The 17,643-nt window shown below is 36.3% G+C and overlaps 1 protein-coding gene across 1 annotated transcript in view; it reads right to left on the reverse strand.

Annotated features, from left to right (window-relative positions):
- SYT14 (synaptotagmin 14) overlaps window positions 1-17,643 on the reverse strand; it is a 145,893-nt gene that overhangs the window by 125,035 nt on the left and 3,215 nt on the right. The window contains exon 2 of the mRNA XM_024751070.1: window positions 16,118-16,333. Coding sequence (XP_024606838.1) covers window positions 16,118-16,333 — 216 coding nt within the window. The remainder of the gene's footprint in view (window positions 1-16,117; window positions 16,334-17,643) is intronic.

Genomic DNA, 17,643 nt, shown 5'->3' on the forward strand with positions numbered 1-17,643 from the left:
TTCTGTATCATAAATAACATTACTATTAAGAGAAGGTTTCTAGTTATTAAGACAAATCAACTAATGACTAAAATTACTGGGAAAATAACTGGAAGAGTTTGAGATAGTTCCCAATGTCAAATAATGGCTCAGAAAAGCATATCATTTAGCTGGTAATAGCAGCAAACAGAAGATCATAGCAACAATATCTAAAAACAATTAAATGAGTATGAAATTACTAGAATAACTTGAGAGTTTTTCCTATAACTTATACCCTTTGGTAATTAGTTTTATAATAGAAAAACTTTAGGTAGAGAATAAAATGACTATATTCAATTTTTATTTCCTCTTGATTAATATATTAGTTTATATTATCATACCAGTTGTTAAATATTTTTAATATCACCATTTCTGAGTCACTACAATGTACTGCACCTTGAATTGTTTTTGGCACTATACAAACATGAACATGCACAAATCACATCCAGATGCCTTATTAAAAACATAAGCACAGGGCTTCCCTGGTGGCGCAGGGGTTGAGAGTCCACCTGCCGATGCAGGGGACACGGGTTCGTGCCCCGGTCCAGGAAGATCCCACATGCCGCGAAGCGGCTGGGCCCGTGAGCCATGGCCGCTGAGCCTGCGCGTCTGGAGCCTGTGCTCCGCAACGGGAGAGGCCACAACAGTGAGAGGCCCGTGTACCGCAAAAAAAAAACCCACAAAAAACATAAGCACAGAATGAAAAAGGCTCCTCTGAGCAGTGCAATTCAAGTCAGTATCTTGAAGGAACAGAGAATGTCAAAGAACACGGTAGAAAAGAAGTCAAATTTTAGGAATTATTAAGAACAACCTTATTGATAAGGAAAAATAAGAAACAGACTAAATGTCAGTAACTGGAAATTACTAAATAAGTATGGTACATCCATGTAGTAATATATTATACAATTTGTATATTTGATGTCATAGAAGTATACATATTGGCAAGGAAAACTACATTTTTGAGTGGAACAAAAGCAGATTACTACACACTGTGTAAAGTAGAAGCCATTTTGATTTAAAAATACACATGCAAAGAGAAATATCTACAAAAGGATACATGAAAATGAAAGCAACAGCTTTGTGATGGTGGGAATATGAGTAACTGTTCTATTCGTTCACCTGTAACTTCTGATTTTTTCAATAATGAACATGTATTACTTACACAATAAAAACAGCAATATTAAGAACTTATTTAGGTGTAAAAGTTACGTAAAAAGACAGAGGCATTTCAGTGGAGAGGTTCAGGGCATCAGATCTGAGGACAGATGACTGTGTTTGAATCCTGGCTCCCTCACACAGTTGCTGTACAACCTCAGACAAGTTCCTCGGCCTCACTGTGCTTAGTGTCCTCATCTGCTAAATATGGACACTGACGGCATTTGTCTCTTAGGATTATTGTGAAAATTAAGAGAGTTAATTTATGTAAAGTGTTTAGAATAGTGTTTACTATAGTGTAATCATTCAACATATTATAATTAATGTAATTTATGGAACTGCAATTAATCTTTTGTCAATGTAGTAAAAATACAGATTTTTAGACTTCAAAAATATTTTAATCTATCATCTTGAAAAAGCTGTTCATTATGAAATTTTAAAAGATTGTTTATAAATATTTTCCTCACAGATAATTGATGCTTAATTAAATTTATACTTAAAGAAGCATTTCCAAAGTTACCAATAACCAAAATCCCATAGTATGTTTTTCTCTTAACTACTAAGACAAGGCACAATGACTAAAAGATGGTTTAAATTGTAAAAAGAAAAGAACTTTCTTCATAACTGTCTAGGCCTTAAATAACTACCATACGAATTCTCAAAATCCATTTAAATTAACCTTAGTTTCGGTTGACGGTATTTCTGAACACCTCAGAGACTTAAATATAACCATATGTTCTAAGAAAATCGTTATCCTTTGAGTAGATATCAAGCAAAAGGAAAGAGATATGCCAAAGCATCAAAACACCTCTCAGCTTCTCAATGTAATTTTGAATTCACGCATCAGAGATTTCAATGTAATTTATTTTCTCAAAGGCAGCAAGTCTCCAAAGGAGAGCCCCACATCAAGACTGCTTAGATGAGAGATTTTTCAGAATTTTAAAATTAAAATAGAACCTCAATTTCATTTCACCAAAAACTGATAATTAAGTTGATATTTTCCTCTTTGAAACAGCTCTGTAATTATTCAACATGAATGGAGCAGGAGTATGCCATGATGTATGATTTGTATAGTTATATGTCTGATTCAACTTTCACAGTCTATCCCCATTGCCCAATAAAAGTTTGCATTCACTCAGGTCTCTTTTCCCTTTCCTTCTGAAATTCAAACCATGATTAATATCTGCCCAAACATGGGACAGGTAAGACATAGCCTTCTGACATTATCATATAAACAATTTGGTTCATGCTTTCGTGGTCATAACTGTCTTCCTTATTCTTCCCTTAACTTCGTATTCTATCTTTTGTTATAGCAGAAACTGGAAAGAAAGGATATTTGAATGATCTCTCCCCACACCGAGGTTTAGTTTCAAGACAAACTCTTTAAAAAAAAAGTGCTAAAATTTCAGAAGTGTTGTGAACAAGTTTAGAGGACAGGTAAATAAATTTAGTGCAAATGCCTAGTTAAGTCTGTACCACACTCAACGTGCAGAATGAGAAACTTGGAAGAGCAAACTGGGAAAACAGTATAGGGAAATCAATCAATTTCTAATTATTGTCTTCACGATAAAGTTTTTAATAAGGAACCAACACAACACCGATATATTCTTCAGTTCCAGTATTCATTTATAATTATTTACATTCTTTCTCAGTGATGGATTTTTAACTGAGTAGTACAGAGTCAGAATCACTTCTGAAAAAATGAGAAAGATATATGAGGAGTTAACATCATAAATAGACAATTATGATTTCATGTTTTAATGCTCTGATTAGGTTTTCCTTTCCCCCTTTTTCCTGTTTAACTTCTTTTGTTTTAGATAGACAAGTGATAATTTAGAAACTTCTAACTATAATGAATCTTCCACGGGTCCACTAACTGTAAATTAATTTAGATTAACTCTTTGAGATATAAACCCACCCTAAGAAAATTACTTAATGGCTTTAATCAGATTACATTAGGCACGAAGGGATAGGAGGAAAGGTGTATTTAAAACCAGAAGATTCGGGACTTCCCTAGTGGTGCAGTAGTTAAGAATCCGCCTGCCAATGCAGGGGACATGGGTTGGATCCCTGGTCCAGGAAGATCCCACATGACGAGGAACTAAGCCCGTGAGCCACAACTACTGAGCCTATGTGCCACAACTACTGAAGCCCGTGTGCCTGGAGCCCGTGCTCCGCAACAGGAGAGGCCACCGTAAGGAGAACCCTGCGCACCGCAGTGAAGAGTTGCCCCGCTTGCCACAACTACAGAAACTACACGTTGCCCGTGTGCAGCAAGGAAGACCCAACGCAACCAAAAATGAATAAATAAATAAAATTGATTCTTTAAAAAAAACAAAACAAAAACAGAAGACTCAGTCCCTGGTCTAAAGGAGTTCAGAGTCTAATGAGTTAAAATTCTGATCTTATCCAGCTGTTCCATTAACTGATATTTCGTGACTTCCTTTTACTATCTACTTTACTCCTCTTCCCACAAGGAAAAAGGTACATTAATGTAAGTTTAAAAACACACAAAAGTATACTTTCTTCGAACAGTTTATATGTATATGTAAAGTATGAAAACAAGGACCAGAAGCATATATACCAGTTATAATGGTTGCCTCTGAGAAAGGGTGAAGGGATCCAGATAAGGGAACATTTAGCTTTCAGGTTAAATTTTTTTAAATTATAGTTGATTTACAATATTGTGTCAGTTCCACATGTACAGCAAAGTGATTCAGTTATATATACATATACTTTTTTCAGATTCTTTTCCATTATAGGTTATTAAAAGATATCGAACATAGCTCCCTCTTTTATACAGTAAATCCTTATTGCTTATCTATTTTATGAATAGTGGTTTGTATCTGTTAATCCCAAACCGCTAATTTACCCCTCCCCACCACGCTCCCTTTCCCCTTTGGTAACCATAAGTTAGCTTTCTATGTCTGTGGGTCTCTTTCTGTTTTGTATATAGATTCATTTGTATTATTTTTTAGATTCTGAAATATAAATGATATCATATTTGTCTTTGTCTGACTTACTTCACTCAGTATGATATTCTCTAGATTCATCCATGTTGCTACAAATGGCAATATTTCATTCTTTATTATGGCTAAGTAATACTCCATTTGATAGACAGACAGACAGACAGATAGATACCACATCTTCGTAAGCCAATCGTCTATTGATAAGTTGGGTTTTTTTTTGACATCTTTATTGGAGTATAATTGCTTTACAATGGTGTGTTAGTTTCTGCTTTATAACAAAGTGAATCAGTTATACATATATATATGTTCCCATATCTCTTCCCTCTTGCGTCTCCCTCCCTCCCACCCTCCCTATCCCACCCCTCTAGGTGGTCACAAAGCACTGAGCTGATCTCCCTGTGCTATGCGGCTGCTTCCCACTAGCTATACTGATAGGTTCTTGGGTTGTTTCCATGTCATGGCTATTGTAAACAGTGCTGCTATGAACATTGGGGTGCCCGTATATTTTCAAATTAGAGATTTTGTCTTTTCCAGACATATGCCCAGAAACAGGATTGCTGGATCATATGGTAGCTCTATTTTTAGTTTTTTAAGAAACCTCCATTGGGACTGACATATATACACTAGTATGTATAAAACAGATAACTAATTTTTTTTTAAAAAATTAAAAAAAAAAGAAACCTCCATACTGTTTTCCATAGTGGCTGTACCAATTTACATTCCCACCAAATGTAGACTTTTTGATGCTAGCCATTCTGACAGGTGTGAAGTGATACCTCATTGTGCTTTTGATTTGCATTTCTCTAATAATTAACAATGCTGAGCATCTTTTCATGTGCCTGTGGGCCATTCTGTATGTCTTCTTTGGAGAGAAGTCTATTTAGGTCTTCTGCCCATTTTTTGATTAGATTGTTTTTCTGATATTGAGTTGTATGAGTCGTTTATATATTTTGGAAATTAAGCCCTTGTTGGTTGTATTACTTGAAAATATTTTCTCCCATTCCATAGGTTTGTCTTTTTGTATTGTTGATCATTTCCTTTGCTATGCAAAAGCTTTTAAGTTTGATTAGGTCCCATTTATTTATTTTTGCTTTTATTTCTGTTGCTTGCAAGATGGATCTAAGAAAATATTGCTACAATTTATGTCAGAGAATGTTTCCCCTATGTTCTCTTCTAGGAGTTTTATGGTGTCATGTCTTATATATAGGTCTTTAAACAATTTTGAGTTTATTTTTGTATATGGTGTGAGGGAGTGGTCTAATTTTATTGATTTACATGTAGCTGTCCAGCTTTCCCGACACCACTTGCTGAAGAGACTGTCTTTTCTCCATTGCATATTCTTGTCTCCTTTGTTGTAGATTAACTGACCACAGGTGTGTGGGTTTATTTCTGGGCTCTATATTCTGTTCCACTGATCTATAATATACGTCTGTTTGGGGGCCAATATCACACTGTTTTGATTACTGTAGCTTTGTAGTCTTGTCTGAAGTCTGAGAAGGCTATGCCTCCAGCTTTGTTCTTTTTCCTCAGGATTGCTTTGGCAATTCTGGGTCTTTTGTGATTCCATATAAATTTTAGGATTATTTGTTCCAGTTCTGTGAAAAATGTTATGGGTAATTTGATAGGGACCGCATTAAATCTGTAGATTGCTTTGGGTAACATGGCCATTTTAACAATATTAATTCTTCCAATCCAAAAGCATGGGATATCTTTCCATTCCTTTGAATCCTCTTCAGTTTCCTTTATCAATGTTTTATAGTTTTCAGCATATAGGTCTCTCACCTCCTTGGTTAAGTTTACTCCTAGGTATTTTTTCTGACATGATTTTAAACTGGATTGGTTTTTTACTTTCTTTTTGATATTTCATTGTTAAAGAAACGCAACAGATTTCTGTATGTTAATCTTGTATCCTGCTACCTTGCTGAATCCATTTATTAGTTCTAATAGTTTTTGTATGAAGTCTTTAGGATTCTCTATATAGAGTATCATATCATCTGCACATAGTGACAGTTTTACCTCCTCCCTTCCAATTTGGATACCTTTTACTTCTTTTTTTTGTCTGATCGCTGTGGCTAGGATTTCCAATACTATGTTGAATAGAAGTGGTGAGAGTGGGCATCCTTGACTTGTTCCAGAATTCAGCAGGAAGGCTTGCAGCTTTTCACCACTGAGTATTATGTTGGCTGTTGGGTTTGCTGTAAATGGCTTTAATATGTTGAGATATGTTCCCTCTATACCCACTTTGGTGAAAGTTTTTGTCATGCATGGATGTTGAATTTTATCAATTGCTTTGTCTGCATCTATGGAGATGATCATATGGTTTTTGTCTTTTCTTTTGTTAATGTGGTGTATATCACACTGATTTCTTTGCATATGTTGAATCATCCTTGCAAATCTGGAATGAATCCACCCTGATCATAGTGTATGATCCTTTTTATGTACTGTTGGATTTGGTTTGTTAATATTTTGTTGAGGATTTTTCGTCTATATTCATCAAAGATACTGGCCTATAATTTTCTTTTTTTTGTAGTGTCTTTGGTTTTAATATCAGGGTGATGGTGGCTTCACAGAATGAATTTGGGAGTTTTCCCTCCTCTTCAATCTTTTGGAATAGTCTGAGAAGGATAGGTGTAAGTTCTCCTTTTTATGTTTGGTAGATTACCCCATTGAAGCCATCTGATCCTGGATTTTTGTTTGCAGGAAGTTTTTTTTATTACAGATTCTATGTCACTTCTAGTGATTGATCTGTTAAAATTATCTGTTTCTTCTTGACTCAGTTTTGGCAGAAATTTGTCCATTTCTTCTAAGTTGTCCAATTAGCTGGCATATAACTGTTCATAGTATTTTCTTATATATTTTTTGTATTTCTGCAGTATCATTTGTTATTTTTCCTCTTTCATTTTTTTTTTTGAGTCCTAACTCTTTTCTTCTTAGTGAGCCTGACTAGAGGTTTGTCAATTTTATCTTTTCAAAAAAACAGCTCTTGGTTTTATTGATCTCTTCTATTGTTTTTTTTATCTCTATTTTATTTATTTCCTCTCTGATCTTTATTTCCTTCCTTCTGCTGACATTTGGTTTCGTTGTTCTTATTTTTCTAATTCTTTTAGGTGGTAGGTTAGGTTGTTTGGGATTTTTCTTGTTTCTTGAGGAACTTCCCTCTTAGAACTGCAATTGCTGCATCCTAATATGTGCTGTCATTATTGTTTGTCTCGAGGTATTTTCTGATGGCCATGTCCCGCTATGCACGTACTGACATTGGGTTCGGTCCAGACCACATCCCAGGCCCTCAGGGCTGTCTCCATGCACCTAGATGGAGTCCTCTCCCAGGGCTAACCACACGAGTTTCAGTGCCTAGCTACTGCATGTACTAGCAGCCTCCCTCCCCACAGTGCATGTTTCCAGCTTGGAAGTGTGATGAGGTGGCAGCCAATAGTACTCGTCCCTCTCCACCCTAACAGGTTAAATTTTTAAAAGGAAAATGTATCCAATGTATTACTACATAACGTTTTTTAAAATATAGCCATAAAAAATTTCTGGAAAAAATATGCTAAAGTACTAATGGTGCTTGATTCTGGGTGGTATGAACATGAGTGAAAGACATTAACTTCTTAGTATTTACTGTTTAAGTTCCTACCAGTCCATCGCAAGGGAAGATGTAGCATTTTATTGGTTGATTCGTTTATTATTCTTATCAGAGATGCCCATATTAACAACAGTTGCCTTCTCACAGTTCCTAGAACTATACCTAAGTATCATAGTGATAGTGTTACCTTTATTACTGTTGAGACTGTTACAAAGACAATATTAGATGGAGCTTCCTAAATCTCCTATCACATATTCTAAAGCAAAGGTCTACAGTCAAGATTTCTGCCAAACATTAAAAAATAATAATAAAACTAAGGTGTAACACTGCAGGCACAGGTAGTGTGCCACCTGCATAGACCCTTATGCTCTTTGCTGTGGTATGCTTAATACAATCGCATCTGCAGGTGACAGGAGACTAGTTCTAGATTTCTGTACCCAAGATAATTGGAATACTTCCCATAGGAACCAACTCCCCAAATCTTTCCCCTTACCTAAGTGATTTCCAACAATAGTCCATCATGAAGTTTTATAGTATCTCAGAAAACCAGCTCTGGCTTTTTGGAATAAGCCTAGCAGGTAAAGTAATAAATCACCAGTATTTCCTTAAGGGCTGCTCAAGTTTTCTGCTAAATACAGCAGGCATAATATGCTTCATATCTGAGTTTGAGACCAAAACCCCAGATATTTCCCAGTTGTATGGTTCTTGATTTTCCTAGGTGTCCAAAGTCTTCATGAAATTCTCTTAGAACGATGAGATAGCAACCTTGGGCATGTTAATGTACCTCTCTAAGCTGCTGCTTTTTCAAAATTAATTAAACAGATAAGTAAGTAATAAAATCAAAATATCTCTGTGAAGATAAAATTAAGTTCTATACAAAGACTGCAGCAGAGCCTGAAACACAATAAACATATATATTACTGTAGCCACATTAATAAACATCCCTCTGGCTGGAGGGCTCCTTTACCATAGGGCCTTCCCACCATGCTATCCTCCAGATTTCTACTATACTCTAAACCAGTGAGGGTTTCTTCCCTGGGCTCCAAAGTTGACAGCCATCTTGGGCCTAGTCTTCAGAAATAGCTTTGAGTTTTCCATTTCCTTAAAGAGATTACCTCACAAAGTACAAACACACTTGCCTCCCTCATTAGGGACAGTTTCCTAGGAGATGTACCTTGTTGGTAAGCTTAAACTTACGGCAAATACAGATGTTCTAGTCAGTTTAAACCACCCATTATTGCCCTCAGGTAATAAGACTATTGTCAGTCCATTTGTGACTCTATGTAATGCTCCCTAAATGTATCTGAGACTGAGTTCCTATAGGCTTTGCTAACAGAAACCTGTAAAGTGTCAGGTCCTATTAACTGTCAGATTGCCATTAGCATTATCCCTCCACTTCCCAGACATGCCTCAACCCCTAGCAATGGACACAGGCCATGTTCGATTTATAGTGTATCTCTCTTATTTACTCGCTTGGTTACTGAATAGTTCTTTTTAAAAGCACTGACCTGTTCTCTGGTTACAAATACTTAGAGCCTCAGTTTTGCTGCTAATGAACTGTATGATCTTAGAAAAGTTGCACGTCTCTAGGTGTCAGTTTTGTAATCAGCCAATTAAGGATATATTTAATGTCTATGATTTAATTTCTATCATTCCACTACTAGATAAGTATCCGAGACAAAAAAAATTATGAAAGATATATACAGATTTACCATGGAAAACACAGCAATCCCACCAGCTTATTTTAAGACTGGAAGTGTATAAAAATAGGTTTTTAGGACCACTGTGTACGGCTGTGTAGGCTGTGCACTGCAATAAGTACCTGGCTGAGGCGGGTGCTTAAGTACAGTGTGCGTTGGGTCCACCAAAGCTTACACCTGGAAGAAGGAATGCCTTTTTCTTCTTACATAGGTGGTATCTGCTAACTGAACTATATTCTCATGATGAACTGTTTGCTCAAAGGGGGTACTGCTTTCTAATTCATCCACCCAGCAGGCTATGCCTTTACCTAAACTGCACAAAGACATCTCATTTTACAGGTCACAGGTGGCCTGCAAAAGTAGAACTATAAAAGAATTCTACACTACTAGTAACAATTGATCTCATCACATAAAAAGATCTCCAAAACACAAAGACGCAGGAAAAGTCTTCAAGATCAATTTCTCCCCAAACTGGTCACACTTAGAGTGCAGACACACACACACACACACACACACACACACACACAATAAAGAATTCTTCAGAGGAGAAATGTTCATGAACAAAAACCTGAAGTCAAAGAAAAGGCTTATCAAAAATCTAAATAAATCATGTAATATAAATAACTTACTATTTTAAGACTAAAAATTTTTGTGTCTAAGACATCTGGAAAACACAGACACAATTTTTTTATACTTACCCTCTTCACACAGAAATTGTGAAAATCAATAGAACAATATAAAGCAGTTAAAATACACTTAAAATATAAACAAAGAATTTATTACTCTTAAGTATTAAATTATTTTAAAAGTAACATTTAAATAAAAGGAATAAAGAAATGTGTTTTAATGACCCTAATTTTAAGAAAACATCAAAATCAATAGCATGGAGCTTGTGAAGCAGCCATAAAAAGAGAGTGGCAAGTGTATGCGTGTGTATATATATGGGTTACCTGTACCCTTAAGACACAAGTGGTGCTGGAAATTATTTTTAATAGCATTTAAAATTAACTCACCAAAAAAAATAACATCATATGATTTTTAATAATATAGCTACGCCGCCATATGTAAATATAGCTTGGTAATCTCTATGGTGAACTGAGAATGAAAAGCTATAAATAACAGAGACATTCTAATAATTTTACCCTAAGTTTGTTTATATAAAATCTAATAGGCTTCTCCTATCTAATATAAAAATGGAAAGTACTAAATAGCATGAATGGAATTTCAAAGGTTGTTCTATCTTACCAACTTAAACAAGATATCACAACCTACTATCTAACTCTTAGGCCTTTTTAGAATAAGAGGATTATCAGAAAATCTGCTTAATTTTAAGAACAACAAAGTAAAATAAAATTGTGAACAAAGAAATTTGATAAATTATTTTAATGTTTATTTTTCCTAGAAAAATTTCTTATAGATATTATCCCCTTTTGTATTCCAAAAAATGGAAGATTAACATGGCCACCTAGAGGAGAAAATATGATCAACAAATAGAGGCCATAATATTTTCTTACTTTTTCTACAGTGTCTGTATTTCAGATTTATAATATATAAAATGCTCTAAAGGACCCAACTGAAGGGGTTAATTATGAATGAAAGAGACTTAGGGAGGACACTAAAGCAGCAGTGATGACCAAACAGAAGCTAAAGCATCATTCATTTTTGCAGTGGACTTGACAAGTACAGCCTTTATAAACTTACTGTGTGACCTTAGGTTAAAAATTACTTATTTGATCTAAAATCTCCTCTCACTTCTGTAAAATGGAAATAATCTTATCTACCACAATGTGTTGCAGTGAAGCCTAAGTAAAACAATGTGTACAGAAACTATCAGAGTCAGGCACACTGACTCAATGAATGGTAGCTCTCCCTACTTGATCAGAAAGTTCTCTTGCACTGGTCCTCCTAATCCCTATCCAGGCCCTCCCTGACCCTCTCTACTCTTGTAGATATTTCCAATATTGGCTGTTCCAAAGCTTCTCTACTAGAATTATTCAGAGTTTGAGAAATGGGGTAATGGTTCTTTACCAGCCCTAATGAGGTAACAATATGTCATGTAAAAAATGTACATTTAAAAATATTTTTCCTTCTACCTTATAATTCCCTTTAGTCACCTCAACCCACATTAGTCAAGTGTTACCTTCATAAACCTGCAGAATAGTATGCAGAATAAAGGGTCAGAGCAGTAAGGAGAAGCATAACCTACTCTACTGATCCCTTTCCTTGTACCTCAGGAGAATGAACCAAATCCTATAAGAGAACTATACTCAGTAGCCCTCTTAGGTGACCGGACATGAAGTGAGCAGTACTTCTCCTGAGTCAACTATGCAGAGGCACAACCACCTGACAGAGACTCAAATGTGTATTAGAAGCAAATTCCCATCCTTCCCAAATATATACCAGAGGAGGGTTACTATTGTTGGGTTGGAGGGAGAAGGTGAACCCCTTCAACTACCTCTCTTTCTTGACTCTGAAAGTTGATACAGAACAAGCGGTATGAAAGTGCAGGCAGCAAATGTACACTCTCTTCCACTTATTCTCTCCTAACCACCTTCAATCTCATGTATGATTCTACATTACTAAACTGTACACTGAAAGTAACTGATCATCTTCTACTGGACAAAGGGGCTTGTCTGAATTCTCATCCTCCCCAGTTTCTCTGTGGTGTAGCATTCAAAACTCTCCTTCCGTGTCTGATGAAACGCAACATCCTCCTGATTCCCCACTTTATGGTTGTTACTTTCTCTTCTCCATTTAAGTGACATCCTTAATTCTCTGTTAATGAAAGGAAATGACTCTCTTATCTTTTCTCTGCATACATTCTCCCTCAACAATTTAATCCCTTCCCTTGGTTCCTATTCTCTAAGTATATACAATCTGAAAAAACCTTCTCCCAAACTCCATTCATGATTTCAAGATCCACAGCCATTTCCAGTTGCCTAAATATTCTGCCTTACCATATGCACAAAACCACTTTTATCTTCCACCCCAACCCATTATCCAAGAAGAAACCATCCCTCTCTGGATTTCTTATTTATGTTAATGACCTCATCATCTTCCTAGTCATACTTGCTGGAAACTAGCGTCATCTTTGACACTTCCTTCCTTCTTTCTAATGTTCCAAATACATTTAGTTCCTAAATCCAGTAAACTGCACCTCTGTAATGTCTCTCCTATCCTCCTATATTCCTCTTGCCACTACTTCAATTCAGATTTTTACCATTTCCCACATAGACGACTCCAAAGACCTCCTTAATTGGTGTCTTTTCCTATAGCCTTCCTGTTGCTACATTACTCTTTCTAAAGCACATCCCTGGTCATGCTTTCTCGGTGAAAAACTTTTAGTGAGTTTTCACTGGTTAACAAATTAAATCCAAACTTCTACTCAGTGAGGCACTCCAGGCTTTAGACCTCACCTCTTTCCTTTTTATTTTACATATATATGTGTGTGTGTGTGTGTGTGTGTGTGTGTATACTGATATACAGTATATATATGATACATATACATATATATATTTATATACACACATACACACACACACACATATACATACATACACCTATGTTAGAGCCAAGAGGACTTTTCTCTTGTCCTGAAATAGTCCCTGCATTTTACCACTGCGTACTCTGGCGTTTATGAACTTCCCTCTATCTAAAATACCTCTGCTTATTCTTTTCAACTTTATACCCATTCTTCAAAGCTGAACCCAATTGCCATTTTCATGGATGTTCTCTCACATCTTCCCCAATGGATGGTAATTCACTCTCTTCCTTAAAACTTTTTAGCATTTTATACGTACTTCTGCATCTTTGCCTGTGGGCATGTTCAGAACTTACTATCACTTGAAATTGCTTTTCTCTAAAATCTGGATCTCTGAAATCTCCCTCTCTCATCAAGTTTTCCTATTCTTCCCCAACTCCACTGATTGCTGTTGAGTGTATTTTGCACTCACAGCAATCTCTGATTTTTCAATTAGCAATAATCTGTGATACAAAAAACTATCCTCCTAGTCTACTGTTATCTTACATTACCACTTGATCATCTCCCCATCCTAAATCCCAATGACAGTATTTTAACAACAACAAGGATATCCATCTCTACCTGGATATTCCACAGACACCTCAAATTCAGCACGACTGAAACTAAATTATCTCCCTCCCACAAACTTACTTCTCTTATGCTTTCTAAACTAATTAAACAATCTTAATTCCTTACTCATTGCATATGTTCAGTCACTCACCAGGATATTCTGAGACCACCCCTCAATCTACAAATACTTTGTCCCTCAATTAACATTGCTAATGAGGATCTCATCACTGTTTATCTAACCAGTCCTTTTGCCTCCAGTAGTTCCTACCTCCAATTCATCTTCTATTACAGTAGTTAAATAATCTTTCTTAAACACACTGACCTAAAAGTGCCACACTATCCAACTTAAAAACCTTCCAGGGTTCTACATTCCCTATAAGACAACATCCAAACTCGTGAGCATGGCATTCAGCACAGATCCTAGGTTAAAGACACTGAAACACACTGTCTTCTGCTTTCCTGCAATTACTATTACATGGTGGTTGAACAGTTCTCCCTCAAGTCTAGTTCACCTATCCTGTGAAGACTGCATCATACATCAGACCCCCTTTCGCCACCTCCCAAACAAAGTCTCAGTCCTCCTCCTCTGTATTTCTACATTACGTTGTTCATGTAACTGGCAGACCTCTTAACACACTACATTACACATGTACTCACTGGGCATCCTCCTCCAGTCTGTGGGCTCTTTAAAACAAGCTTGTTTTTATTCATCTTTACATCCACAGGATCTAGTATGGCACATAAAAAAACTTTCAACAAATGTTTATGAAATAAATAATTTCAGAATGCCTAAAATCAATCTACCCTGGGTGCTTTATCAAATGATTTAGGGTAGAAATGGTAGAAAAGTACAAGTGGGTCCTAAATATATAGGTGAAATGAAATGAGAGGGTGATTCCAGAGGTGAGGGCAGGAACAGAAGAGCCACTGAGATTATGCTTCTCTCTTCACCCCTTTTCCCACAGATTGTTGAGCCACGCGAGAATAATAGGACTACAAGGAAGAAGCAGAGAGGCAGAAGAAGGAGTGAGCAGGGAAAAATAAAACCCTAAACTGAAGCTGCAGAAAGGGAAGTGTCTAGGGTCACAGACCACACACTCAGGGCTTGCTAGCAGCTACTCACTATCATCACCATCAATGCTTCACCACCCATAACTATGACTACCATTTACTGATCACTTACCTATCACGCGCCAGACACTACGCTAAAAACACCACACATACCATTTGATGTCCATGACAACCCTATCAGCAAGGTATTAGTCACACTTAGAGACAATGAAACAAACCTAGAAACTATCAAGTACACTGCCCATTAAGTACACTGCCCAAGGTTTCGCCCGCTAATATGGTAAGTCACAGGGCCAGAATGTGAACAAGGATCAGGCTTCAAGACCCATTCTCTTTCTGCTCTACTATTCATGAGCCAGGGTTTACATTATTTAGTTATCTTTGTAAGCACATGTCTTATTTTCTCTAGTACTAAGAAAGGTAATTTTGAGGGTAGAGTCCATGTCTAATATTTTTTATTTCTTTCCTAGCATCTCATAATGAGCCTTCCATATTTGATTAATTTCTTACTGTACTATGTACTAGAAGAAATAAAAGGGAGGTATATCAATCTTTAGTTAGCACGAAGCCAAATACAAAAATTTAACTCCTTTGACAGCTGTATATGCCAGAGTAAGTCATCAATAGTAATAGGCCCCAAAACACAAACCACAGCTACAATATTAAGGTTAGTTTGTGTTTGATATAATAATAAAAATGCTATTTAAAATATATTGCTCTTTTCTTCATATCTGGGCATAAATATAGTAATTACTAGGAGTAGTCACACATTGTATCAAGCACACAAACAACTTACTTAGATGTGGAAATAAAAATGCTTTCGGTAATGGTAAAACCTTTTTTATTTCTCTCTTAGAAAGATATAAAAACACTTGAGAGTGGACCTGTATCTTCTACATAGGTTGACTTCTAATGTCAATGTCGGCACATGAGGCAAAAATCAACAGGGGACAAAAAAAATCCTTGAAAATTCCTTAAATTTCCCTTAAAGTCTCGTACTATACAGTACTGGCTCTCAATAAATCTATCTCAGACAGTTTTTCCTCCTACATGGAAGAGATCACCAATCCTTCTGCTTCATGCCACATGAAGTATCTGGCTCGTGTTAGGGCCCATACTGAATGAAAAAGCATTCATTTACACACTAGAATCATATTCAACACTGTGAGATTCTTAGACCATATCAGTTCCTGTAACAGGTATTTAGGAACTGATTCCATGTGAGACAACAGCAGATTCACACTTCCCATCTCACGATTGCTAGGCATATGTTCATTATGAAAAGAGAGCTAGAATTACCACTGTATCTAAATTATTTGGTGTTTTGCTTTTGGGTGTTTTGGTTTGAGTTTTGGTTTTTGGCTTGAGCCCAAAGATTTGAATTTGAATAAATTATATTCCCAGAAATGTGACCCTACCATGTATGCTATCTCTTATTTATTGTACAACCACAGACACCTAGAGTTTTAGAAACAAATAATCAAATACTATAGTGTAAAAAAAACAAAAACAAACACGTAACCTATCTTACCTTCATCTATTGATGCTTCGCTACTGTATCCATCATACTCTGCAGAGAGAGGGCTGTATTTCTGTCTCGTTTCCCAAGTATAGCTCCTTCGTCTAGCATCTGCCAATGGTAGTCTGGAATTGTGTGTTCTGGATAAGGCCTCATGATATTTACCCAGTGCTTCATCTTCACTTTCAGAGGATGAACCACGCTCATCTTTGTCAATGTAGGAGTTATCTATTTGGAACGACAAGGAGAGCAGATCAAAATATAACGCAATAAAATGTAGCGATTTTGCTATAGTTACATACATGTTACATGCTTATATATGTATCACATATATTCATACACACACACACATATATATATATATAAACATATATATACACATACACACAATCTGAATTTTCAGCTTTAGAAAAATAGTTTTTCATTTAAGAAGCCCAAGCTTTAGATTTTTTATGTTTTCATAGAAAAAACTGACTTGTATATTTGAATTATATAAATAATATTAGTCATAGGGATTTTCCAACCACGGTACAGGAAAACAGAGTAATAAGGCTCTCCGTCTTACACAATTATTTTTAAAGCATCAGTAGCACACAAAGGAAGTTATAAGTATTGCCAATACATATGGACCTGATTCAAATAATTCATGCTACAAGAGACGTTTCTGGTTATCATCTTAGTCAAAATTTTCGTAACTGATGACGCTCAGTGTTAGAAGCAGAACAAAGAAATGGACAGACATACACTATTGATGGAATTATAAGTGGTACAACTTTTCTAGAGAGCAATCTGGCTATACATATCAAACTTTCTAATCTGCATAGTCTTTGACCCACTTCTAGGAATTTACCGATTCCATTTCTAAGAATTCAGCCTGAGAAAATAACTAACAAGTGAGCAATGATATGTATTTGAGAAAATTTACTGCACTGTGTTTAACAGCAAAGGAAAACAAAAATAAAATATGAGCTAAATGTGCATCGCTGAGCCTTGGTTAAGTAAATTATGATACATCTATGCAATGATATCCTATACAGTCATTAAAAATGAGGAGGTGAACTTACAAGTACTAACAGGGAAAGAATAACTACCACATCATGTTAAGAGAAAAGAGAAGCTTTTCTCATGTTAAGAGAAAAGAGAAGAAAAGAGATTAACATACATATGCCTACATGCAACATATACACACATACATGCAGTATAAGTTTACACGTACATACAAAAACGTCTGGAAGCATATACACCAAGCTTAACACACTATCTGTGAAAGGCAGACTTACTATGAAAATTCTACTTAAATATACCCAAATTTCAAATAAATTTTTCAGAAGATAAATTAATTAATTTTATATTATTTTTAAAAGCACCAGTGGGGCTTCCCTGGTGGCGCAGTGGTTGGGGGTCCGCCTGCCGATGCAGGGGACGCAGGTTCGTGCCCCAGTCCAGGAGGATCCCACGTGCCGCGGAGCGGCTGGGCCCGTGAGCCATGGCCGCTGAGCCTGCTCGTCCGGAGCCTGTGCTCCACAGTGGGAGAGGCC

Source organism: Neophocaena asiaeorientalis, unplaced genomic scaffold (genome assembly GCF_003031525.2).
Source record: "Neophocaena asiaeorientalis asiaeorientalis breed wild unplaced genomic scaffold, Neophocaena_asiaeorientalis_V1.1 scaffold67, whole genome shotgun sequence".
In the NCBI taxonomy this organism is placed as follows: Eukaryota; Metazoa; Chordata; class Mammalia; order Artiodactyla; family Phocoenidae; genus Neophocaena; species Neophocaena asiaeorientalis.